The sequence below is a fragment of the Notamacropus eugenii genome, chromosome 2 (genome assembly GCF_028372415.1).
Source record: "Notamacropus eugenii isolate mMacEug1 chromosome 2, mMacEug1.pri_v2, whole genome shotgun sequence".
NCBI lineage: Eukaryota > Metazoa > Chordata > Mammalia > Diprotodontia > Macropodidae > Notamacropus > Notamacropus eugenii.
Window position 1 is genome coordinate 325,474,260 of NC_092873.1, and position 24,770 is coordinate 325,499,029.

General features: G+C 40.8%; 1 protein-coding gene across 6 annotated transcripts in view; it reads right to left on the reverse strand.

Moving 5' to 3' along the window:
- Positions 1 to 924: 924 nt before the first annotated feature.
- The window catches only part of NPLOC4 (NPL4 homolog, ubiquitin recognition factor), a 77,376-nt gene continuing 53,530 nt past the window's right edge, over positions 925 to 24,770 (reverse strand). For all 6 annotated transcript variants that reach the window (XM_072645303.1, XM_072645305.1, XM_072645307.1 and 3 more), the window contains 5 exons: positions 21,488 to 21,559; positions 16,255 to 16,350; positions 14,560 to 14,676; positions 12,564 to 12,666; positions 925 to 3,922 (listed from right to left, as the gene is read on the reverse strand). In XM_072645303.1, coding sequence (XP_072501404.1) covers positions 3,765 to 3,922; positions 12,564 to 12,666; positions 14,560 to 14,676; positions 16,255 to 16,350; positions 21,488 to 21,559 — 546 coding nt within the window. In that variant the 3' untranslated portion in view covers positions 925 to 3,764. The remainder of the gene's footprint in view (positions 3,923 to 12,563; positions 12,667 to 14,559; positions 14,677 to 16,254; positions 16,351 to 21,487; positions 21,560 to 24,770) is intronic.

Here is a 24,770-nt window from a genome sequence, read left to right on the forward strand (position 1 = left end):
AAGAAATCCAAGCTATCCAAAATGATGTGAAAAAAATAAATGCTCCAAATCACTATTAGAAAAATGCAAAATAAAGCAATGCTGAGATTCCACCTCACACCCATCAAATTAACAAAGGTGACAAAAGACAACAACATGTTGGAGGGGCTGCAGGCTAGCAGGAACATAAGAACTGCTGGAAGAATTTATATTGGTCCAGCCATCCTGGAAAGCAATTTGAACACTCCCCCAAATCATTAACTCGTACGTCCTCTGGCCCCTCCTAGGCCTATACCCTGAAGAGACTGAAAAGGAAAGGGACAAATATTAATAAAATTATTTATAGCAGGCTTTTTTTGTGAAATGGTAAAGAACTGGAAACCCAAGGGGCACCTGTCAACTGGGGAACAATTTAATTCCATGTAATGGATACCATAAAGATGGACAAAAGAGGCAGTTTTGGAAAAGAACTCGAGTATGAAATGATGCCAATGAAGTGAATAGAACGAAAAAACAACTTATACAATAACAGCCTTGTAAAGACAAGCAACTTTGAAAGACTTGAGAATTCTGATCAATGAGTGGCTATCAATTCCAGAGAACCACCAATAAGGAACCACAATGACGTTGATGGACTGAAGATGCAGAGACATATATTTCTGGATACAACCAACAAGCAAATTTGTTTTGCTAGACTACATGAATTTGTTATGAGGGCTCTGCTTTTCTTTTAGTGAGGCGGGTGACTGCACAGCCTTCCCTTCAATCAATGAAAGGCATATCATCATCTCCCTGATGTTATGAGCCTTTTCAAGAATGAAGGACAAACCACACACATACACACACGTCGGTGGGAGGTGGGGGAGATGATGGGAAAGAAAATACTGGTTTGTTGAAAAAAAGAAAATCCCTAAACAGAGGGCAACAAAATGGGGGATTCAGGCAGTCATTTCAGGTACTTTTATTAGGTTTCACTTACAGGGCTGTAATTAAGATAACGCCAATCCAAATCCAACAAATGCACATCTGCAAACAGGCAAAGCTGGAGCACCAACACCCCAAGAGAGCTAGTTTTTAGGTATGCAAACTGTAAGGGGAAAAGAGAAGTGGGCTGAGAAAAGATCAACATCTTCCTTGTCAAAAACGGCTGCTGGAATGGCCTATATGAGCCCTTCCATCCTGAGCACTTGGGAATCATCACTTTCCTGGCTTGTGCACCATTACTGGTTCTGCTGTAGACACTGCAGTGGGCCACATCCATGGGAGACGTGCTTCTGGCTGGGACAACAAGGGAAAAAGACCTATACTAATGGCAGGAGAGACAAGCTCAATTTAGGCTTTCTGCATTTAGGAAGGCCAGAAGGTCAAACTTTGCCTTCAGATTCATCAGTGGGGCTGGGGTCAGTCATCCACTCTGAAGAAAGCAACCAGGAACTTGGTCAGGGGCTAGACCCTCCTCCCAATACTACTGCCATGTTTTATAGCTTCATCTAGCCCTCAACAGCTTTCTTTGGACAATGACATGAAATCCATTACTGAACCAAGGTAGTTAAACCTAAAGAAAAATAAAATCATGAGGACAAAAAGTTGTGTAAATGCCAGAATTTCTCAAAGGAAAAAAAAAGACTGGTTGAAAGTAAAGTGAAACAAATGCAGCAAATAAAGGAGACTGGAGCAAGCAGAGGAGGTCTTTCTTTCCTGTGGCCTGAAGTCTCGGTAGCAATAAAGAGAATGATTTCAATGTGTGCACTTAAGGAAGCTCACTAACGAGATGCATTCAACTCCCAGAACAACCTTAAGGATTAGGTCTGAACTGAAAAGGATAAGTCAATATTCCAAAAGAAAATGCCGCCCCCAATACCATTTCAACAGCTCTGTAATGGATTACCTAGAGAGGTACTTCCCTATGCAGGGCTTCATGCTTTACTCCGTATCCTCTATTGCAACAGTACCACATGCCCCATAGAAGTTATTGCCCAGGCAAACATAATCATCCAAACCAAACCCTTGGCCAGGAAAGTAGCTAATGCCACTAGTCAATTCTGCCCAAAGATATCAGCCAAAGCTTATACTGAGCTTTCTGACACATCAGAAGTCAACATGCAAACTAGGAGATGCAAACATTCTCTCTAGAACCCAAGAGGAAAAGGGTTCAGCATATGCAAGAAATATCATGATGTGCAGAAGTGGTAGAAGCATCCTGTAGCTGTGCCCATTTTCCTTTATGCTAAAAGGCTGAGTGACAGTTTGCAGCTGGCATCAAGACAGAATTGTAACAAGGTGCCCATGCCATGCCAATTGGCTCAACATGGGAGAAGACTGTAAAGTTACTTCCCTGGAGATGCTGGGCTACAATGTACCCACCCACCTGCACTCAGAGTCTTGGCCAGTAAACAGATGCCAGTGATCCCATTAGGACCTCTGTTCTTGCCCCTGTAGCTGTCATTATTCACTTCCTCTGCTGCCTTCTCAGGGGGCCTGGCACAGACCTCACACTTAGCAGAACTCTAAATTCCCTCCTGGGATTGCTACAGTTGACATGCCAGTGAATCAGAAGGCCAAGGACTCAGGAAGTAGGAAGAGAAGAGAAGGTTAATGGGTAGGAACACAATACTGAATACCTGGGTGAGCTGAGCTCACCTCTGGTAGACCCAAGGGACTATTGGCACTAATTAAAAATTTAAAAAGCAAAACAAAAACAAAACAACCCCAACTCCAGTGCTCAGCTTCAGTGTTCCACTTGCCTGGGTGGGCTCTCTCCTGATCTAGACTTTGTTTTTAAAATTGTCCTTACTGTGTAGCTTGGTGGAAAGACTCAGGCACTGAGGTTTTCTTCAAAGGATAACTAACTGTGGATCCACACACCTACACACACCCCTACACGCCCATCCACGAACATACACCCCAAAAGGGATTTATTAAGGTGAAAGCTTGAGAAGGGAGGGGGAAAGGGAAGCAGAAAGTAGCCTCTCACACTTCCCTTTTGTGCAGTATTTTTCTTTTTAAAAATAAAAACATATAAACCAAAAAGGCCCATAGGCAGGAATTACAAATTTCTGTCCTTATAACCAATTCAGACCTTGGAATCTCACCTGCTAGTATGGTGAGAGGAAGGAAGAGGTGAAAAGGGGAAAAAAAATCATGCAAATCAATAAGGGAAGAAGCCTCCTGCCCCAAGACACAGTTCATCTTGACTGTGCTGGTTCTCGTTCTCACCAGGTGACTGGCCAAGCTGAGGGGATAGAAGCATCTACCATTGTCAGCAGGGATCCAATACCTGGTAATCGAGTAGAGGACAGGGAAGAGGGCCAACAAGGTATAAAAAAGGGATTGGGATAAAGGAGAGGAGGGAGGTAGAGAGATAAGAGAATAAAAAAGGGATGAAATTGCAAAAGGAAAGGGGAAGGCTGCAGAAAAAGCAAATTCCAGGTGACATAGAAGGGCGCAGTTCTTATCAAATACAAATTGCAAAACTGTAAACTGAGGTTAAATGTCTGACTTTCTTGCATTGGGGATACAGTTTTGGGATTTCCAGTTTTGAGATTAAATTCAGCCTGGCAGAAAACCCAGCTTGGATCCCTCTATCTAGTGGGTACCCTCTGGAAAGAACAGTGCCAAGATGCTTCCGTGGATCATAGAGACCCAAGGGTAGCCTTTTCCCCTCCTTCAGGTCTGCCCACCACTGGGGCATCATTACAGGGGAAGAATCATGAGAAAAGATCCTGGCTTCTAAGAGGGCTGCGAGTCTGGTCCCCAGATTTGCCCAGGAGGATGGTTGGGGAGTGTTAGGTCCTGGGAAGGCTACACATCTCGCAGTGGTCCGTGCCTGGCTGGTTCATGAAGGTGCAGTGTTGACAAGCCCACATTGCAGAGGAGGTGGCATGTGTTGAACCTCCGATGGCACCATACTCATGCATTCCTGGAAGCTGGACACCAACTGTACCTATGGGAACAGGAAGAGAACCAGAGAAGCCATATCAACTGTGGGCAAAGAAGAAAACAAAGAGGGCATGCTAGCCCTTCTGAACTCTTACCATTTTCCACAATAATACTGAAATTTCTAATAGTACTTGCTACCAACGTGTAAGATAAAGTATGTCCATACTATGCACATGTGAAGTCCATTCCTTGACTGCTATTAGAGCTGCTATTTGAATAGTCTTTTCTTCAACTTTGCCCTACAGTCAAAGCAATGTTTTTGATTGCTTCCCATCCCTATATTAACCAGACAGTTGTCCTGAGTCATCATCACTAGCAAGCCTCAAGGCAAGCATCCCTCAGGATTCTCACCAGGAAGAGGAACACAAAAGGTAGCTAAAGCTACCTCCTTGTCAAAAACTGTTTTCCTGATAAGGCCACTTATCTCTTCTCTTGTTCACTTATTTCTAAAGGATCTCTTGGCTGCTATTTGTGCACCATCTGACCATCTACCTTGCTCTGTCCTGTTGAAAGATCTTCAAGTTGCTACTTCTAAGGACTTTAGACATATCCAACTATTGCAGACCTCTGGCATTTATGTACCACTTGATTTCTATTGTTTACTTGGCATCAGACTCATCCAATACCCTAACTCTTGTGCTTTATGTGCTTCCCCAGTGGTGGCTGCAGATCACTTCCACCCTCAGTTGATGAATGGGAAGTGCTATGTACCACTAGGCCTTCTAAACCTTTCAAGTCAAGTTTATTTTCCAGCAGACAGAAATGAGTCAGATAAGGCAAAAAGAAATAAAAAAATATGTAAATGCTAATGGCCTGTGATGGCTGAGACAGTAAAGTTCACCCAAAGAAAAATCAAGAAATCTATCAAAATTGTGGAAACAGAGCAAGATATATAGTCAAATCATCAAACAGCAACTGGGAAATCTGCAGAACTAAGGAAGTATTGGTGGAACAGCCAGAACAGACACATAGCATCCACAGCAAAAGAACAACTGATACAGTTGTAACCTGCAGGCACAGCTTCAGTGACCTTTCTTCTCTTTGCATACTGGTGACAACCCATTTTGAGGGAGCCTGGCCTACAGGCTTGTTAGTGATGACAGAGTGTTAACAGCTGGCTTTGAGAGCAGGCCTTACCTTCACAAAGGCAAGCACTCACTTTTGATACTAAACTTTCACTCAGAAATTATCTCAAATCATAATTACTTCTTGTAAGGTAGATCTGTCTGGTGCTATTATTTTCCAGCCATGCATAATATGATAGAAAACATGAAAAAAAACCTGAAAGAGGTTCAGTAAATTTCCCAAGCATATTAGCATCACAAATACGAAGCTAGTCTAAAAATCAGGGGCACTGGAAGTGATCTCTGGTTCTGCACCAAAACCTCCAAAGACAACCAGGTACAAAAAACTCTTATCATTCTGGTGGAAACAAGAATTTCTCACAAATCCTTTTGCTATGCTGTTTGGAGAAATGGTGATGATAACTAACATTAGCAGCTAAGAAGTGGGGGCAGTTTTCATCTCCATATTACAGGAAACTGAAACAGTAATTGTTTAAAGTGATTTGCCCAGGGTTCTGTATTTGGTACCCAAGGCAGGATTCAAATGAGTGCTGACAAGACCAGCATTCTCTCCACTTTCTAATGCTGGGGAATATTTTGAGCTTCCCAGAGGAAGATGTAAGGTAATTCCAAGGAGGTGACTGGACTTGTGTTTGAAATTCTGGTTTCCAATTCATTAACATGGGAGGTAGAAGAGGAGAGATACGTTATGCTTGCGAATAATATGGAGGGGTGCAATATAAAAAGATATAAATTTAGGGAGCCTGTGTCAGTCAAAAGTACTGGCCAAGAGCACTTTCTCTTTTCTCCACTGGCATTACAATGTGTCTGAGGTTCTTGAAATCCACCTGCCTTAGCTCCTGCCTCTACTAAACCTCCTTGAAGATAGGGACTGTGCCTAACTTACTTCTGTGTCTCCACGCAGTGGTTAGTACATAAAAGTAGCTAATACTCAGGGACTGAACAACTAGTAATCTTGGATGCGAAAAGGAGGTAAGTATGATGCCAACTAGGTGCTGGAAAAATTGGGTTCTACTTTTAGTTCTGGTACTATTTACAAGCTTGGGCAATCAGCCTCTTTGAGCCAGTTTCCTCAGTTGTTAAAAAAATACGGGGAAGATGACAGCTGCCCTGCCTACCTTTATAGGGATGTAACGAGAATGCAAATAAAATAATATATGTGAAAATGCTCTTCTAACACGCACATATATACATACATACATGTAAAAATTAGCCCAACTATCAGGCAGTCCTTTAGATGAAACATTAGAATCCCTATGCAATACCACCCCTCTGTTCCTTTCACAATTTTGGGTGTTGAATATATCTATAAGGATAACACCTCCTAAACAAAACTGGGGACTGGTATTTGGATTTCAAAAAAATAGCTTGAGATCACTTCTTAACAAAGGGGACATTATAAAATTATAGTAAGAAAAATGAAAGGAACAAAACCAAAATAAAACTTAAATAGCTGTGTAATTACATAATGGCCAAGTTTGGCCCTAAAGAAATAAGAAAATACAAGTCCCCTTTCCACTCAAGGGGGCAGGGGGAGAACAGAAAAGGACAGGGCTATGGGTCTGGGACCTTGCAAGTACTGTCAGCTTCAATTAATACTGATTAGCTGTGCTTATTGCTTTTCTCTCCCTCTTTCTTTTACATCTTTTGTTACAAGAGACAGTTCTCTGGGTAGCAGAGGAAAAAGGGCTACTATTTGGAAAGGAAGGTTATGTAAACACAAAATATATTAATAATTTTTTAAAGTAGACACATTTCAAACAAAACTAAAAAACAAGAGGTTCAAGAATATGAAAATTTTAAAATATAGCTGTCCAGTGGAATCAGAGACACACAGTCAGGTGAAAAGGGAAAACATACCAATATGCAAAGTAAAACCTGCCAGATTTAGGCTTTCCTCTTCTTTGGTAGAGTCCAACATCCATAGTTGGAGGAGGTAGGGAGAAGGACTTCAAGCAATCAGAAATTGCTCAGACTGACTCACTTATGTTTTTCCTTCTTGATAGCTACCTAAACTTCTAGTAAGTAGAGAACTTACTGTATCTTTTCATTCTTCTTGTTCTCTTTTAAATCAGACTAAAATTTTCTGCACACAAATCAACTTTTCCTGACCTAAATCTTTCTGTTCACTTTCCCCAGGGTTGAAGGGTTTTGCAATGGGCTTTGATGAATGCCAATTCACAGAAATCATTGAACTTTAGAGGCCATTCAATCTAACCCCCTACAAAATATCTTAGTGCCCCCCTACAGAAGAATACCTGGGGGGTGGAGCCAAGATGGCGAAGTAGAAAGACGCACATACACACAGCTCCGAACCCACAAACCACAGAATGGCTAGAGGGGACCAACCCAGGGCGAATTCTGCACCCAGAGACAACGGAATATTGGAGCGAGGGAGATTTCTGTTCTGGAGAGACCTGCAAACCTCTCGCGGGCGGTCCTTCACGCCGTGGACTGGGCGCCGGGACTGGGAGCTGAGTGCAGCCCTGCCGCGGCAGCGACACCGTGAGGAAAAGATCCGAGCGGGCTACGGGGACGGGATCTCCAGCGGCCACGCGGGTCCCTTCACCCACAGAGGGACCTGCAAACCTCTCGCAAAAGGTCCGTCGCGCTGCAGACGCGGAGCCCAGCCCGGACCGGCGGCGGCGGCAGCGGCCACGGCTCCGAGAGGTACAGATCCGAGAAGGCTCCAGAGACGGGATCTCCAGCGGCGGCACAAGCCCCCCCACCAACAGGTGACTGACGGGGGTAGGTGAGAGAGTGTCTTTGGCAGGTCGAGAGGGGAGTGGGGTGCCCCCATGGCTCGGGCCCCCCCAGGAGATAGAAGCTGAGAGGCAGCTGCAGACAGGGGCTCCCCAAACGGGTGGGAGCCTGGATCCATTGTGGAAGGTCTGTGCATAAACCCCCTGAGGGAACTGAGCCAGAGAGGCGGCCCTGCCCCGACCTGACCACCTGAACTTAATTCTCACACTGAATAGCAGCCCTGCCCCCGCCAAAAATCCTAAGGTGGGAAGCAGCATTTGAATCTCAGTTCCCAAACGCTGGCTGGGAGGACCAGGAGGCGAGGTGGGTGTGAGGAGAATATTCAAAGGTCAAGCCACTGGCTGGGGAGAATGCCCAGAAAAGGGAAAAGAAATAAAACTATTGAAGGGTACTTTATCGGAGAAAAGACACTTCCTCCCTTCCTTTCTGATGGGGAGGAACAATGCTTGCCATCAGGCAAAGACACAGAAATCGAGGATTCTGTGTCCCAGCCCACCCAATGGGCTCGGGCCATGGAAGAGCTCAAGAGAAATTTTGAAAATCAAGTTAGAGAGGTGGAGGAAAGACTGGGAAGAGAAATGAGAGGGATGAGGGAGAAGCATGAAAAGCAGATCAGCTCCCTGCTAAAGGAGAACCAAAAAAATCTTGAAGAAATTGGCACCTTGAGAACTAGCCTAACTCAGTTGGCAAGGGAGGTGCAAGGGGCCAATGAGGAGAAGAATGCTTTCAAAAGCAGAATTAACCAAATGGAAAAGGAGATTCAAAAGCTCACTGAAGAAAATATATCTTTCAAAACTGGAATGGTACAGATGGACGCTAAGGACTTTATGAGAAAGACAGATATCACAGAACATAGTGTGCAGATTCGAAAAATGGAAGATAATGTGAAATATCTTATTGGAAAAACAACTGACCTGGAAAATAGAATCAGGAGAGACAATGTAAAAATTCTGGGACTACCTGAAAACCATGATCAAAAGAAGAGCCTAGACATCATCTTCCATGAAATTATCAAGGAAAACTGCCCTGAGATTCTAGAACCAGAGGGCAAAATAAATATTCAAGGAATCCGCAGAACACCGCATGAAAGAGATCCAAAAAGAGAAACTCCTAGGAGCATTGTGGCCAAATTCCAGAATTCCCAGGTGAAAGAGAAAATATTGCAAGCAGCTAGAAAGAAACAATTCAAGTATTGTGGAAATACAATCAGGATAACACAAGATCTAGCTCCCTCTACATTAAGGGATCGAAGGGAATGGAATAGGATATTCCAGAAGTCAAAGGAACTAGGACTAAAACCAAGAATCACCTACCCAGCAAAACTGAGTATAATACTTCAGGAGAAAAAATGGTCTTTCAATGAAATAGAGGATTTTCAAATTTTCCTGATGAAAAGACCAGAGCTAGAAAGAAAATTTGACTTTCTAACACAAGAATGAAGAGAACCATGAAAAGGTGAACAGCAAAGAGAAGTCATAAGGGACTTACTAAAGTTGAACTGTTTACATTCCTACATGGAAAGACAATATTTGTAACTCTTGAAACATTTCAGTATCTGGGTACTGGGTGGGAGTACACACACACACACATGCACACACGCACACATACATAGAGACAAGAGTGCACACATGCACACACGCACACATACATAGAGACAAGAGTGCACAGAGTGAATTGAAGAGGATGGGATCATATATTAAAAAAAAAAATGAAATCAAGCAGTGAGAGAGAAATATTGGGAGGAGAAAGGGAGAAGTTATATGGGGCAAATTATCTCTCATAAAAGAGGCAAGCAAAAGACTTATTAGTGGTGGGATAAAGAGGGGAGGCAAGAGAAAAACATGAGGTCTACTCTCATCACATTCCACTAAAGGAAAGAATATAATGCACACTCATTTTGATAGGAAAACCTATCTCATAATACAGGAGAGTGGGGGACAGGGGCACAAGCAGGGTGGGGGGGAGGATGGAGGGGAGGGCATGGGGAGGAGAATGCAATACGAGGTCGACACTCATGGGGAGGGAAAGGACCATAAGAAAATAGAAGTAATGGGGGACAGGATAGGATGGAGGGAAATATAGTTAGTCCTATACAAAACAACTAGTATGGAAATCATTTGCAAAACTAAACAGATTTGGCCTATATTGAATTGCCTGTCTTCCAAGGGGAAGGGGTGGAGAGGGAGGGAGCTAAAGAAGTTGGAACTCAAAGTGTTAGGACCAAATGTAATGTTCTTACCACTGGGTAACAAGAAATACAGGTTAAGGGGTCAAGAAAGCTATCTGGCCCTACAGGACAAAAGAGAAGACGGAGACATGGACAGGGAGAGAGGATAGAGGAGAGAGCAGACTGGTCACAGGGGCAATTAGAATGCTTGGGTTTGGGGGGGGGGGAGGGGATAAAAGGGGAGAAAATTTGTAACCCAAAATTGTGTGAAAATAAATGTTAAAAGTTAAATTAAAAAAAAAAAAAAAAAGAATACCTGACAAGTGGTTACTAGTCTTTTTGCTTGAAATTTTCAATGGAGGAAAAACTTACAACTACATGAGATGGCCCATTGTAGATCTCATCGTTGAGAAATTTTTCTTTACATCAAGCCAACTTTGTCTCTTCAGAATTACTCCCCATTGTTTCTAATCCTGTCGTCTGAGGCCAGAACAAATCTTTCCTTGTGCCAGCTATCCTGGCCTTTCCTTCATTTTCTCTTCTCTTCCCTAGGTTCCTCTGACTGATCTTCATGTGGCAAGAACTTGGACTAGGGTCTAAATCCCATCTTTCTATGTTTGACCATGAGTAGCTAATTAAGCTCCTTGGGCCTATTTTCTTATCTGTAAAATGAGGGGGTAGGATTAGATGGCCTCTCAGGTGGGTCCCTTTCAGCTCTAGATCTGTGATCCTATAAATTCTCCTCTGGACATTCAGCAGCTTATGAATGCTCTTCTTAAACTGTGGCATTCAGAACTTAATACCATCCTCCACATGGGGTCTAGTAAGGGTGGAGGGAAGTGAGACTTCCATCTGCCCTGTCTGGACACTGAACGCATAGTTTGCATCTCTTGTTACAAACTAAGATGACTTTAGCTTTCTTGACTGCCATCCTGCACTGCTAACTTACATGAGCACACACTCCACTAAGGCCTACAGATCTTTTTTAAGTGACTACTATCTAGACACTCTTCCCTCGTCTTAAACTTGAGGGGGATCCACTAGAGACTTCCCTCTTGAAACTGACATCGCACCATTAATGACTACCCAGCTGAGAATACCCCTAACTGCACCTCTGCTTAGCTGGCTTAACTTTTCACAAATAGAAAATATGAGACTTTGCCAAATGCTTTGCTAAAATCTAGGTTATCTATAGCATTTCTCTGATCGGTGTGGTAATTGTCAAAAAGGGAAATACAATCAGTCTGGAACAACCTGTTCTTGATGAACCTATGTGGTTCTCTCTGATCACTATTTCCTTTTCCAGACATTCACTAATTTTTACTTTAATAATAAATTCTAGAATTTTTCTAGCTTCTGATTGATATTTCCATGTTGCTTTTGCAAAGAAACAAAAAGAAAAGTAAGCTGGTGGTGCAGCAATAGCACTAAGTGCTAAGTGACAGCTGGTAGGACTGTCTTTATACCAAGTCTGAGGCACATGCTGGAGCACCTGCACTTAAAAGCTCATATCACCTGCTCAGTTTGGAACAGTACATGAAGCTGCCAAGGTATTTTACTCTGGGTACCTGAGGGAATAACTCATTTTCTGTCAGTTTTCAGAATAACTCAACACAAACTAAAATTTGAGAAAATAGGATTTTAGTCAGCTATTTTACTGGTTTTATAATCAACAGCTTTATTATGTAAACAGAAGTCCCTCCCCCCCGCCCCTAATCACCACATACCACCTCCTCCCCTGCATCCCCTCACATTTAATATGAGACTTCTTTGGCTATTAAGCTTCTAATGCTTTTAATAAAGTAGATTAATCCATCCCTTTCCAATGGATCCCCTCACTTTCTAATGATCACCTCCTGGTGAACAGTCCATGTACCTAACTGGCTTGAAGATAAAGCCTAAATTTAAAAAAACCAACCACAATAATATTTGCAAATTTTTTTGTATAGGACACTCGGGTATTTCTCAAAGCTACAGGGAAAAAGCCTACAGTTACAGAGGGCCCAGGGAATTGAAGCTGTTTCAAGTTTTCATATTGGGATAGAACTGTAGTTTCAAATTGGGATGGTTTATGTAGCCAATGTAAACTGACATAAAGTGCTTGTGTGTGGTGGTGGTGAAGAACATTTACTGGGAATGAAAGATGTCACAATATTTCTAAGACCTACTTTGGACTTTGGACTGTGATATATTCTATCATCAGTCAAGGACACTTTGAAGAAGGTTAGGTATGGAGAAAAGTCTGTCTAGGAGGCATTATTCCCTGCCAGAAATGCCCAAATGTGGCTTCTAGCCAAGATAGTGCCTATCAAAATACCAAGTTTCTGTTTGGTAAGCTGTTTCCAAGAAGTTTAAAAATATGTCATGGCAGACATTTTTAGTTTGGATCTGCTCTATCACAAATAACCTTAAACTCCACCAAGGTTTGAGTTCTAGGGGGAAGAAATAAACTCCATGAGTTTATAAAACACCATTTAGAGCACTTAGTAGCATTTAGGGATTGCAAGACTTTGTTTCTCTTCTTAAGTAGGGAGCATAATGACTCCCAGAATGGGGGGAAGGAGGGGAGGAGAAGGGGTTGAAGAGGGTAGGAGGTGCCATGGCTATAGGAACAGAGTTTAGGTACTTACTGCAGAGCTGTTCGATGGTGGCCCACTGCTCAGATTTCTTCCAAGTCTGTGCTAGCTCCTCATTCCTAGTCCTCACAGCCTCCAGCAATAAGCTAATGCTGTCCTAAAAGACCCCAAAATAAGTAAAGTTTAAACCTATTTTGTGAAGTATAGACAAAGATGTAGCTAGCAGATTCCTATGACTCTTGTTGAAAGGACAAACTTCTGAGGGAATTAAAGAAATCCTATGGTTACCACACCATGAAGCTCAAAAAAACCACATCCTTTGGGCCGTAAATGTGTATGTTAAATCAAGCTTCTAAATCCTTCCTAAATAACCCCCAAGTGGGGGATACTGTGTCTGTCTTTCATGTACTGACAGGCTGTTTAGGATCACAGAAGATAAAGGAGAGGGTCCTTTATCCTGGGGGCTCATATTCTTAGGTTAGGCGAACAAAGAGTTAGACATAGGTATATGAACTGACTGAGTGATATAATTGTGGCTTTCTCCTCACCCCCAACTCAACTCCTCCTTATCTTGGGGATTATGTTTTTTAAAAACATACTTCATGCCCAAGGCCCTCAAGGCTAATACAGAGCATTTTATAAGTTACAAAATTAAAGGTGAAGCCTTCAGGGGTCTCTTAACAATGAACATCCAGAAAAAGGCTGCTCCAACATACCCTATTCATCTGCAAAGTATATTTTTCAGATAGGTAACTTGAGATAGGTAACTATTAGGGTTATTTTTGTAATAAGTACAGAGATCCATAAAGTTCTTCATACTTTCTCATCAATACAGATGGTTAGTTTGGTCAGATTTGGAAATTGAGAGGTCTAAGTACTGGAATATAACCAAGGAGAAAAAGTGCAAGCTGAAAGTGCATATGGACCAGCTGAGCAAGATGGATCTTTATTTTTGGGGGAGGAAGTGGGGTTAAGTGACTTGTTCAGGGTCACACAGCTAGTAAGTGTGTGAGGCCAAATTTGAACTAAGGTCCTCCTGACTCGAGGGCTGGTATTCTACTCACTGTGCCACCTAACTGCCCCAAGACTAGTCTTTAAAGGAAGACAAAAGAAGCTGCTGCCAGACAAAATAGGAGCTGCAAAAACCAACCAAAGCAGCACGTACCAGAAGCTTTCTACCATGAATGGTGTAAACACAGAAAGCAAGGAGCAATGTACTTTACCTGTTTCAGAAGCATATAGCCTATAGACTACAGAAGCTGTTAGTCAATACTTTAACTCAAGGGAAACTCCAAACATGCTGTTTAGTTTCCTCCTTGGTATTTTCTTGAAAATGAAAGGCTAAAGCTGAAGGATACCAACTACAATGCTGATTAGTCCTGATCTCCAGCTGCCCACTGTCAGCCTAACTGTTCTGCACATGCCGACGGTCTCTAACTCCCAGTGTGTGAAAAACACATGTCTTTTTTTTCTGTGTGTCTTTAAATTCAGAAAACGCCAACTGTGCAGATGTTAATTCCATGACTGGTAATCAGCCAAGCTCTCGATGCCAAGATATTAACACTAAAGCTTATTTTGGGGGGAAAAGATATAAAAGAATAGGAGCTGTAACTCTGAACTATGACAGGAATTTTTACTTCTGATATTTCTAATATTTTCTGCCTCAGGAGGGAGTAAAATTGGCTCTGCTTATGATTAGAAAAAAGCTACCCTCAACCTCAAAATGCAAGGCAAGCTTATGAAGTCTTCCCAATGAAGATTCCAAAATCAGAAAATTCATCTTCCAATCATTAAACAAACATTTTCTTTTTTGCAAAAAGCTGCTCTCTACATTCTCAAAGCCTGAAGCAAAAAAAGACTGGCAAACTGATTTTAGAATCAAATTCCCTTTCAGGCATCGAGAGCTATATTCTAGTTTCTACTATGGAGATACCTAAGAGAAATAGCAGAGAATGGCAACACTTTCCCAAATGAATACACTCCCATAAGGCAGTTTTGGACTCCATATGCTTAAGTTTCTAGCCAAGAATTTTCTCCTTGGGTTACATACCTGAAGAGGCATGACTTCATTGGTCACCAGAAAGAGGAGCAGATGGAAATCTGAGATGATGTCTAGGAAAATGGAGGAGGTGTTCTGAGACAGGTATGTAGCCAAACTATGAAAATCCTGCAGTGACCATGGAGAGAGAAAAAAATAAGATTTACTATTCCCTTTCAGTTCTCCAGCTCCATATTTAGGAAAGTAATAACTTTTTCATTTAGACTTATTTGAACAAAATATAATGCTGGCACAAGATTTGCTTCTGCTTTTTTTTTTTTAAACAGAGATTAAAAAACATGGGATCCAAAGTGAAGGAACAGTTTCAGAAGAATTTCTGATATTTTTCTGGAAAGAGAACCTTAGGGATAATACTTAATTAATGAGGTAGTTAAGAGACTAAGCAAGTGTTAAGCAGATCCAGATATAGAAGGTAACCTTCAAGTAAATAGGAAAAAAATCCTAATTTAATTCAGTGTCACATATCTGGGAGAAAAAGTGATGCATGGCAGCAAGTTTCACTTAAGGGTAAAAAGGTAATGTTTGGCTTTTTTCATTCATCTGAACCTTCTCCTCACCCTGGACTTTGGACATACAAGTGGATAGGAGATTTAAACTTTAGGCAGGAAACTACATCTGCGAGAATTTTCTCCCACATTCTAAATTTCTTGGAGATGTCTTTGAGGAAAAAAGGCCAAGTCTATGAAGCACCTTTGGAACACTATGAAAGTGATCATTTCAGAAGTAGTAAATCTTATTATGAACACACTTGATTCATACTGTTTTCTAAGATCTTTATTCACAAGTCAGCTGCTGTTAGGTGATTTAAAAAAAAAATATGTACAAACTGGCAAAACAGTTTAATCTGCCCTTTATTTGGTTGGTCTAACTTGAGCAGAGACCTAGGGCACCCATCTTAGTATTCCAAACATAAAGAATAACACCAACAGAAAACATTGATGAAAATTTTATTTAAAAAAAAAACACCACCACCAATTTGTGCCTGAATGTTTCTGTCACTGCTATCATTCCCAACTCTGACAAAACAATGAGAAAGACATTTCATTCAAAGAGGCCTTGTGGTGTAGATTCAGCTTCTATATTCAATATTTACTAGCTGCGTGATTCAAGGAAAGTCACTTGAGCTCTCTGAGGCTTGGTTTTCATCCGTTATAAAGGAGGAAGAACAATTCTTTACAAATTTCTTGAGAAATATTTTTATAGAAATATTAGTTATGAAGGCTCTAAAGAAATGCAGACCATTCTAATTACTATGTCTATGAAAGACAACAAGATGGCACTTCAGGATGTGGGATAGCCCTAGGAGAAGAACGCCTGCAGTTTATACTTCTTTAGCTGCCAAGTTTGTCTCAGTTAATAAAACAGGACTGCTGCTAATGTACCTAGCACAAACACTGAGTTTTGGAAAAAGTGAAGAGTCAATTGAAAAGGGTTCTTCCCCGCACAGTCCCACAGGCTTCTGGGGATTTAGAAGGGATTGGCCTGGCTAAATAATCTGTCACTTGAAGCCACAGGCCCTGTAGCAATTAAGATCAAAACTGTCTCAGTCAAAGGTCTGGTTAGGTTCTTTGAGAGGTATGAATAAGAGAGATAGATCAAGTACTTGGCACTTTCTGGAAAAATACCACTGACAGAGGGTCAATCTTCAGATCTTTTAAAATATATTTCTGGGGATGAGGAGCTTACCTGTGTCTCACCTAGGACATCTCGGTTCTCAATAGGAAATGGATTTTGTGAAATAGAAAAAGTATAAACTGGATCCTTGGGGAAAGTCGTAGTGATCTAAGTGAATAAACAAACATGAATCTAGGGTAAACCAGATTATATGACAAAAATATAGATGCTATTCCGATATCCCTACTTAGCTCAGAGCACTTACATGGCACCAAACTTTATAAGGTGCTGGTATCAATTCTGAAATCGTTTTTAAAGTTCTTACAATGAAATAAAAAAAATTTAACTTCTATGGGAAGCAATCCCAAAGAAGACTAGGAAACTATGGCACTCTGGGAGTAAAAAAATTATAGTAAAATCTCTAAATCTGAAGAGAGTTTTCTGGTCCCTATCACTACTTTTTTTTTTTTTTTTTGCAGTGCAGCCCTTGCCTCGACAGAGTTAGCGGGCAGCTTCCACTTTATGGGCTTTTTCTTAATGCAGTGTGTTTTTTTCCTGTTATCATCTATACACTACAGGGTGATTTTCAACTTCCATCAGAGCTAATGGGAGCTATATGAAAAGAAGCACAAGAGGGTATCTCTGGGAGGCTCTAAGAGGCTCAAATTCATATGACTGGTTTTGGGGAGCACATGCAGACCCAAACAGTGACAATTTTAGGAAATGGAATGACTTTAAGCCAGATTGCTAGAACCATTAATAGCACGGATAATAGTTTTTAGTGCCCAGGAACAGTTCAAACAGTTCCCATGCAGCTTTTGTACTTTGCAAGAAGGGAAGGAAAACAAAAGCAAGTAAATAACATAAGGAACACAGTTTCTTTGCTCTCCTTCAATGAAGAGAAAGCCTGGACTCGAGAGCTGAGGCCAAAAGCCAAGTCTCAATCCTTTCATTTGGCTCAGAAAGGTTTAAGTGATGACAAAGAACATTTTAAATCTAAAATACAATCAATACATGTGACAGGGACAGTGGTAAACGTACAGGAATCAATACAAATAGGGTTTTTTATTCCTACTGGCAGATGCCCTCCCTGTGAAAGCACCCAAGTGTGAGCTATTAACCACCTTTTGGTTGACACAGCTTTTTCTGCTGCAATATGACACTTACAGCAGTAGCAGATTACACCTATCTCAGATTTAGGGCAGCCATTCTGGATCCTCTGGGACTATTTCTAAGCCTCAGAAATGTTGTTCTGTTCAGTTTTCTACAGAAGCAAAGGCAGCGAACTGTTTCACAGCTTGCCGGCCTGGGATTCTGTTGTGACTATGCCAGTTGCGAAAAAGGATAGGCTAAACCATCAAAAGAGTCTAGTCAGGTCAGAATAAGGTTTTCAAAAATCTTTTTAGGTTTGAGATTCATTTTGCAATGGTCAAGTATGGGAATGTATTTTCCTATTTTAAATCTTAAATTTGGAAAGGGAGAGGCAGAAAGAAATGGAAAGGTAGCTCCAAGATGTTTACTAATAAGTGAACTTGGAACTAATGCACCAGCATTCATGACCACCATCCTACCCTGGAGACCTATAGAAGAGGAGGCCACACAGTCTGAAGTATGAGCCTCTGATTCTATGAGCTAGTGGCTACTCTTCTAGACAAGACTCTTGGTGAACTGAGCAGTAGAACTTCACTTCTTCTCAGAGGATTGACCTGGTTCTGGCCCATTTCCAGAAACTGAGGAAACCCTCAAACCACTATGATTCAGATTTGTACACAACTTTGGAACACACTGTGGACTACTTGGAAATATTAAGACTTAAAATGGAGCTCATTTAAAATGAGCCACTCTTCAGAAATTCTCTATCAAAACAGAACATGCTAAATGTTTTCTATTGAGCTATCCACCTATGGGTTGCATTATTTGGCCTTTTGCTATATTATCTGCTTCTACATAGGGTGTTCTGATGATTCAAGCACTCAGATGGAGATCTTAGGTACAGGGAATGGAACTATTCATACTTTGTAACTGAACACAAAATGCAGAATCAACAATTCTTCTACTGCAGCAAGAGGTTTAACTTCATTTTCAAAAGGAGAGGGAAAGGCATTTCATAAATTTGGTTTCGGATCACCCGACTTACATTAAATTAAATATATGTTTCATCAATCTGCTTTCAACTTAATTACACTCTAGGTAGTATAAAAAACAGATGCCTTTACTGACAGAGCAATAAATACGTTCTCTGGAGCTGTCAACTGGAATGGGTTGTCAATATAAGCTCTAGTTATAGGGATCCACTATTCTAAATGCAATGATATTTTTCTGCCTTAATCACATGACCACTCTGAGTCTAAACACATAACAAAAAATGCAAGAAACAAGCATAAGAATGAATGTCTTTGGCATGCTTACCTAATAAGTTCAGACAAGGTTGATGGTACTATACCTTCTGTTTTACTGGGCTTATTGCTACCACTAGATTTGTCCTCTTTAATATGTTCTCCCCTTTGTCCTGCTCCTACTCTCGAAGCCATGTGAAGGATGGATGAACTGAGAAGAGACCTGAGACAAGGCTATTGCCATCATCCAAGTAAAAGGCAAGGTGATGAGGGACTGAACCAGGGTGATGACTGTGTGTGTGACCAGGAAGAAGATAGATATGAGATGTTTTAGAGGCAGAATGGACAAGACTTGGCAACTGATTAGGTGTGACAGTGACAGTCAAATCAAGAAGGAATAAATGTTTATTATGTGCCAGGCACTGTGTTAAGTACTAGAGAAACCAAAGACAAGCAAAAAGAAGACCAGCCTTCAAGGAGGTCAGGCAGAGGACACATAAAAGGGAGCTTAAAAGCAAAGGTGGAGGGGAAGAGGAGCACTCTCAATGCATGGCAGGTCAAGTACAAAGAATAAAAGATGGTGGTCCTTGGTTCTTCCTCTGAAGAGAGGTTCTAGGAAGAATGCTCTAAGAGGAGAAAGGGAGGGCGAAGGTAGACAGTGAATGAAATCTGAAGAAAAAGAGAAGACAAAGAGGACACTGATGCCGCAAACCTGGGTAACTAGAAAGAGTATACCTTTGACAGAAAAAGGGAAAGTAACAGGTGGGAAAACAACAAATTCTCTCTTGGACATGTTGAGTTTAAGTTGCCTCACGCATAGTAGGAGCTTAATACTTATTCCTTCCCTTTCAAAAGTGCCACCATTCTTCCAGTCTCTGAGGTTCATAACCTCAGCATTATCAACTCTTCATTCTTTATCATCCAACAAACATTTATCAGCTGGCAAATCGCGCCATCTCTACATCAACAATAGCGCTTGCATCAGATAGTCACACAGCCACTACTTTACTTTTGGCTCTCATTACCTCTAGTTTAGATAAATGCCACAACCTAATTGGTCTTCTTCTCTATTACAGTCAATCCTCCAAAAAGCTGCCAAAGTAATTTTTCGTAAGGATAGATGTGATCATGTCATTCTTTCAATCAATAAACTTCAATGGGTCTTTATAGCCTCTAGGATCAAATACAAAATCCTCTATCTTTTAAAGCTTCTTACAACCTGGTCCCAACCTAGCTTTCCATATCAATGGGCACAACTGCCCTTTCCATGATCTAGCCTTCTGGATATAGCCTTCTCTCTGATCTTCACACATTCACTCTCATATCTGTGCCTTTGTATCAACTAACCTCCAAACCTGGAATCTACTCCATCCTCCACTTTAAAGAATGCTTCTCTTTTCTCTCTCATGAAGACTTACCTGATCCCCAACTGAGAGCATTCTCCCACCATAACTATCTTGTACTTAATTACCATGTACTTATTCTCTTGATGTTTATCTTATATATACTTATATATACACTTGTGATATCCCCTGTAGTACATAAGGTCCTTGAGTGATGATTGCTTCATTCTCTGTGTTTATATCCTTCTACCTAAAAAAGCATGTGGCACAAATGTTAGAACAAAGCCAGTGCAGATGTGATCACCTGGGAAAGTACTAAGGGGTGGAGAGATAAGAGGACATGCACTGGATGAAGAACACCTTTAGATGTAGTAAATGACAGGCAATGATGAAATAAGAGATGATGATTAGATAAAAGAATTTATTAATTCTTGATGATGCAAACTAAAAGTTCATGGGTGATAGAAAGACCAAGAGTATAGCCATCCTTAGGTGCAGCCAAGGTGGAATGGCAGAATAGGTCTGGGAGTTGAGGAGACTGAGGAAGTGGGTGTTTGGAGTATTTGAAGGAACATCAAGATGTATGCTGAAGTCTGCTAACATAAGAACCCTAGGTTTGGGGTAGAAGACTATGAGCCACGTATTGAATTCTTTTAAGAAAGAAGAGAAGATGATCTGGGGAACTTCCAAATAATAGCCACCAGGATCTGGATAAGGTAATAGAAAGGACCTCAAAGGAGGAAAAGTTTGCTGAATGATGGTGGAAGAAAGAAAGTTTGAAAGTAGTAATGGGGAGCAAGGAATATTCCAACCCTGCCCCAAGGACCAGTTAATCAGGGATGTATGAGAAGATAAAGGTACAACCAGTATGAGAAAAGATGACTGGGGATGTACTGTTATCTTGGAAGTGACATTTCTGTGTCAGAGGATGGAAAGAGTGTGAAGGGTCTAAAAAGAAGCAAAGCTTACTAAGTATAAAACAGGAGCTCTTTAGGCTAGAAGGGAAAAGGTGAGTAAATCTGGAGGAGAACCCTGGAGAGTTAGGGTTGAGGTGAACAAGCACAAGAGAAAATTAACAAAACCACTTTTTATTTTGGGAAAGCAAAAAGATCAATTATTTCCTGCATTTTTGGAAAACAAGTAGGGAAATGGACTCTTCTCCTGCAAGTTAAAGATAATAGAAGTCATGGGCTTGAGACTAGATTTGACTTTTCTGAAGAAAAGACACAACACTATATACTTTTTACAATGGGTCCACTGGTAAGAAATTCAGAATCTTGGCAGGAGTGGCCAAATGTTAGTTCTTAGTTTGACAACAATCTCAACTTGCTTTATTTGGTCTTCTCATATCCATCCTCAATAAAGTATAAGATCAGTGACTTAAATATTCTGCCAACTGGATGGGGGCTGGGGACTCTTTAAGTTGTTTTGAAGGAAATAAAACAAAAGCCCAGGAATTTGGGTTTTTTTCTTTGTTTTTTTAAGTGCCTAATCCTTTTTCCCCCCCTTGGAATATTTTCCAGGCATGCTCAGAGCTTCTTAAGATATGTGATCTAAGTAGTTCTCTAAGGTATATTACAACTTCTAATATTAACCCAGAAGACTAAATATAAGGGAAACACTTACATCTATGATCAGATACTCCACCGGGAGGGGGCGGGCCAGCTGAGTAATTTCATTACCAAACTTGTCTATGTCCTAAAAAGAAAAAGAAGTCAGAGGTTAAGCATTCTGTTGATACAGGAACACTGAAGGACAGGACATTTCTCCTTCGTAGTCAGCTTTAGAATCATTTCAATTCTTTCTAAGGCTCATGAAAAGAAGAGAAAAATCTGCATATTTTCACAACTGATCCATCTTCCATCATTTCTTGGAGCATTTTAGTACAGCCATAACATGGGAAAGCAGATGTACTACTGGCTAATAGTAAGGTAATATTGGGAGCATGAATTCAAACATTTCCCTGCTCCCTTCCTAAATGGTGGAGCTTCAGTGTCAGTGACACATGTCTCTTTCACTCTGAGTTGATTTGTATCACTGTTTTCCTCTATAAACAACATTTAATTACCATTACCTAATAATCCCATTCCCACCTCTGAAAACTTTTCTTTAAAAATCTTGATATGAGTGGTAATAAACATATATACAAATGAATACATACACATACAAAAAATACAGAGAACTTAAAAACCCTCTGACAATCTGTCAAAGTCTAAACTTGTTTTGCTTTGTCAGATGCTTCGAACATAAAGTTTAATTATGGGGAAAAATGGCCAGCATATGTTCATTAATCATAACACGACAATTAGATCTGATTTATGTCAAACATTCTGAATTCAAACATAGCTCAAGAAATAAATTCATAAGAACTGATGCTTTTCATTAACGATTCTGGGGGGGAAATTTTAATCTTTCTATCTAAATCATCACTTATTTTATAAATCATTCATTGAGTCATATATAAATTATATATCCATAATTTCCAATTATAGGGCCCTACATAAAAGTTTATGTTACTATGGCTTTCAGACACTGAAGTGGTTGCAAGTAGATCCCCCTGAGGTGTGCAGTGTGGCTCAAAGCCACCATCCAACACATTAGCATTCTTCCTGGACAACGTTCGGAGGGGGTCAGTATCCCTAGTTTCTAGAGGCAATCACCACAAGCTACTAGCAAGCCAAAACAACTCCATTATTTGCATGAGAAATCCATTGGTACTAATTTGGGACCTCTCTCATTTTAAATTAATTTTTCTGGTTTGAGGCCTTTCTATACATCCATATCCACATTCTAGCTTAAACTGAGTTGTTCCTCAATCTCATACTCTACGTCATCTGTCACTTCATGCATTCACACAGACTGTTCCATCCTATCCCCCGCCCCCATCCTTCCCCCACTCAATCTTTCAAATAATCCTTCCTTCAAGGCCTAGCTCAACCCCCAGATGAAAGTATACTTTCCCTACTCAAATTTATTTAGACTATTCTGTGTGGCACATTTTTGGCACTATCATCATTTGCTTTCTATAATAGTAACGGCAATAATCATCACAGCAGCAAGACTTTAGGCTCCCACATTTCCATTCAAATGATCCACCACCCAACCACTCTGGGGCACATTATATATATATATAAATATTTACAGCAACTCTTTTTGTGGTAGCACAGAATTGGAAACTAAGGGGATGCTCATCAACTGGTGAGTGGCTGAACAAACTGTGGTATGTGTTTGTGACAGAATAAGATTATGCTATAATAAATGATGAAGGGGATGATTTAAGAAAAACTTGGCAAGATTCACATGAACTGATGCAAAACAAAGTAAGCAGAACTAAGAGAGCATTGCACAAAATAACAGCAATACTACAATAATTAGCTGTGACTTAGCTACTCTGATCAGCACAATCACTTATAGCAATTCCAAAGGACTCAAAAAATGCTCCCATGAAAGGACTATGAGTGTAGACAGAAGCTTTCTTTTTTCTTGCTTCTCTATCCTCAGCAACTAATATGGAAATGTTCTAATTGACTTCACATGTATAATGGATATCATATTTCTTGCCTGCTCAGTGGGTGGGAGAAGGGGTAGAAGGAGGAAGAGAATTTGGAACTGAAAATAAAAATTTAAAAGTTTAAAATAACAACCCACCATGATTCAAAGGTAGGGTTCTGGAAATGTGTCACTTCTTTGAGTTTTCCTCCCTTCATAGTTGAAATGACTTTCCAATTAATCTGGATAAGAATCATTTATCCATTCATGTGACAGGTGGCTGTCTTTGTGGGTTATTTTGTAGCAGCCAAGGTGGCTGGGGCAGGGCATTAGCTTTCTTAGGTTCTATTAGTTTTGACAGGAGTAGTCTAAGACATGGAACTTTTTGAGTGGGATCTCAAAGGCCCCAAAAGAGGATGCTTCCAGATCAATGATATGGTAGGCAGGAATCAAATCCAATCAAACTAAATCACCATTTCCAAAAATACGCTCTTGCCCCTACAAGAAATAACCTGCAACAACACACATAATTAGCCCATCTGGAAATCATCTTCAAATCTAATTAAGTTCTAAAATGCAGAAACATTTTTCCAGCACCTGTTCACTTTAATCTTTCCTCTCCTCCAGGGATTTTCATGTTAAATGCCCCCTCTTCTGAGCAGGGCATGCGATTCCCTCTCAATTTAACTTACCTAAGTGAACCCTACTTCCTGCTCCCCCCAAAATAAGGGTACTTGAATCCCCTGTTCCTTGGGGAAAAACAGGTAACTTTTCTCTCTCCCTCCTCCCTTGCTTCAATGCCTTTGCCAGCCAATCCCTAACCCCACATACCATTTTAAAAGGCAATTACATTTTATGGGCCTTAGCAAATGTCAAACTGAGTACACTAGGAAGGAGATGTCTTAACTCTAAGTTTGGTAACCAGCAAAATGTCAGCAATTGTATCTCCAGTTATATAGCAAGATACAAGGAAGAGTCAGAAATCAAAGGTCTTCATTGCTAAATTCCCCGGCTCTATGTACTGCTTGGAAACAAAGGCACCAGATGGCAGGAATCAAGAAAAAGTGTGTGTGTGTGTCTGTGTGTGTGTGTGTGTTCCATGCATGCGTGTGGAGACCAAAAGCAGCCTGTGTTGGGACAAGACAGCAGGAAATTCCACACACTGGACATCTTATTTTACAAAAGGAGAATGACATCTTTAAGACACTGGTGTCTTTTCCAGTGCAATCGTGAGGAGGGGGAAAATATTGACACCCACAAGCTTCTTCTGGGATTTCACAGAATAGAGAATCAAGAAGTGAAGTACAGGGCACAGAGTATCATAGGAAACACTCCATCTCCTGAAAGCCTTAGGGTTAGTTCTTGTTAACAGCCTAAATTCCTTTAAAGTGCAAAGAATAAGATCCTTGCTGTCTTTCAT